The sequence below is a fragment of the Galeopterus variegatus genome, unplaced genomic scaffold (genome assembly GCF_000696425.1).
Source record: "Galeopterus variegatus unplaced genomic scaffold, G_variegatus-3.0.2 Scaffold17047, whole genome shotgun sequence".
NCBI lineage: Eukaryota > Metazoa > Chordata > Mammalia > Dermoptera > Cynocephalidae > Galeopterus > Galeopterus variegatus.
Genome location: NW_007743158.1, coordinates 2,128 through 4,227, shown reverse-complemented (window position 1 = coordinate 4,227; position 2,100 = coordinate 2,128). Strand labels below are relative to the sequence as shown.

At 40.4% G+C, this 2,100-nt stretch overlaps 1 protein-coding gene across 1 annotated transcript in view; it reads right to left on the bottom strand.

The window, feature by feature from the left end:
- The window catches only part of CDH5 (cadherin 5, type 2 (vascular endothelium)), an 11,533-nt gene extending 9,510 nt beyond the window's left edge, over positions 1 to 2,023 (bottom strand). The window contains exons 1-2 of the mRNA XM_008564172.1: positions 1,961 to 2,023; positions 1,490 to 1,740 (exon numbers count right to left, since the gene is read on the bottom strand). Coding sequence (XP_008562394.1) covers positions 1,490 to 1,740; positions 1,961 to 2,023 — 314 coding nt within the window. The remainder of the gene's footprint in view (positions 1 to 1,489; positions 1,741 to 1,960) is intronic.
- Between the last annotated feature and the right edge of the window lie 77 nt (positions 2,024 to 2,100).

Below are 2,100 nucleotides of genomic sequence, written 5' to 3'. Positions count from 1 at the left end.
AATTAAAATGAAACTATTGATTTCTTTATCATAAATGGGAAAGCAATGGTGTGTGTGTGTGTGTGTGTGTGTGTGTGTGTGTGTGTAACATTTTTAACTAGAAAATATAGGTCCAGGAAAACATTTAAAATTTTACAAGTAGAAGTAAATCTACAGGTAGAAGTAAAAATAGATGTGTTCCATCCAATTATTTAGGAGAAAAAAGAAAGGCCTAAGTCTACAGATATACAGGCTGTATAGCAAAGATAGGGAAAAGAACAAAGCCATTAAGTTTAAGAAATGGGAAATGTAAAACGAGATAAAAGAAGTAAGATTAAACATATCATTTATGATGAAAATGTAAATACGTTAAACACAAAGCATCTCAGTGTAGATTAAAAAGCAATGCCAACTACATTCTATTTTCAAGAGACAACTTAATGCCAGATGACCTAGAAAAATTAAAAGTAAGGGCTAGAACATTTATATCAGGCAAATATAAATAACATGAAACCAGGACTGACAAACTTAACATCAGGCAACATGGAATCGAAGGGAAAATGTTTAAGCAGAACAAACAGGATAATTTCCTAGGGATAAAAGTTACAAACCTAAGGAAGGTAAAGTAGTTACAAACCTTTGTATATGCAAAGCAAAAGTTTAGATATCCTAGAAAAAAAATGAACAAATATACAATTGTATTACTGCACAGGATGAGCTAATACAAAACCAAATAACACCCTATCACTCGTAAATGAAAAGAAATAAACCAAGTCAATCTCTTAAATAAACCACTGGGTCAAAGGGAAAACAAAAACTATAATCACAGAGTATTTAGAATGGAATGGTAATGAAAGCAATAGTCCTAAAATATGAGATACGGCCAAAATGGAGGGACATATTTTGACCTTAATAAGAAGACCTAGTACCATAGAAATGTTAACTCTTCCAAAATTGATATATAAACACGATTCTTATTAGAATTCTAGTGTTTTAAAAAAACAGATAAAAGATTTTTAAAGTTCATATGAAAGAATAAAAGAGAATGGATAAAAATTATATAAAATAAAAAACAGCAAGGGAGGGACTTGCCTTATATATACAGAAATTTAGCATAAAGCTGCAGGAATAAAACAGATTGGCTCTGCCACAGAACGATAGAATAAAGAATTCAGAAATAGATTGGTTGCTCTCTTGATGGTCGTATCTCACTAGATGGGACCTGTGGGAACCATGGTCTAAAGAAAGGCTTCTAGGTAGAGCAGAGGACAGACAGCTCTGGATGGCCAGGACCATGCAAAGTGGGGTGCGCAGGCAAGACAAGGTCCCAGCAGCCCAAGTGGGTTAGTGGAAGAGCTTGGGTTTCTCCTCCTGCCTCTGCCACTTCCCACGCAATGCCGGGGGAAGCCAGTTTTTCTCTCTGAGTCCTGGTCTCAGACAAGGAGACATAAGAACATCAGTGCCAGAATTGTCATTGTCATTGTCATCAACACGCCCACCAAGTGCTTACCCAATTCTGCGCCAAATCTCATCGGGGTCTGTGGCTGTCACCACGCCGATCAGAGGTTTCTTCTGGTTCTCCCACAGCTGGAAGTGGTAGAAGTGCTGCTGGAAGATGGGGGGCTCGTCCAAATCTGTGATGTTGATGAAGACGCGGGCTGTGTTTCTGCTTGAGGTGCCTCTCAGGTATCCGAGGTTGATGGTGTTGTCCATGGCCTCGATGGTGAAGCTGTATTGCCGGATGCGTTCAAAGTCCAGGGGCTGCGTTACGGGAATGTATGGTGAGCACCTGCTCTGAGCTAAGCAGTTGGCATGTGGTCTTCACAGCAACCCTACAAGGTAGTACTAGGTGGTTGCCCATTTTGTGATGAGAAGCCTGTGGCCCGGACTAGTGATATGTCCAAGGTTATCAAGAGAGAGGCTGGGCCTGGTGTCTGTTTTCAGCTACCCCCATTTCATCTCAGCAGCCTCATGACCGCACCCGAACTTTGGCACTGTGCCTGGACCCATTGCGAGTAATGAGGACTTGCAATGGATCAGCCATTGTCCTGCTCCCAGACTAGTGGCTCTATCCACTGGTCCTTAAGGACTTGCCTTTTCTTTATGCCTTTTCCCAAGATG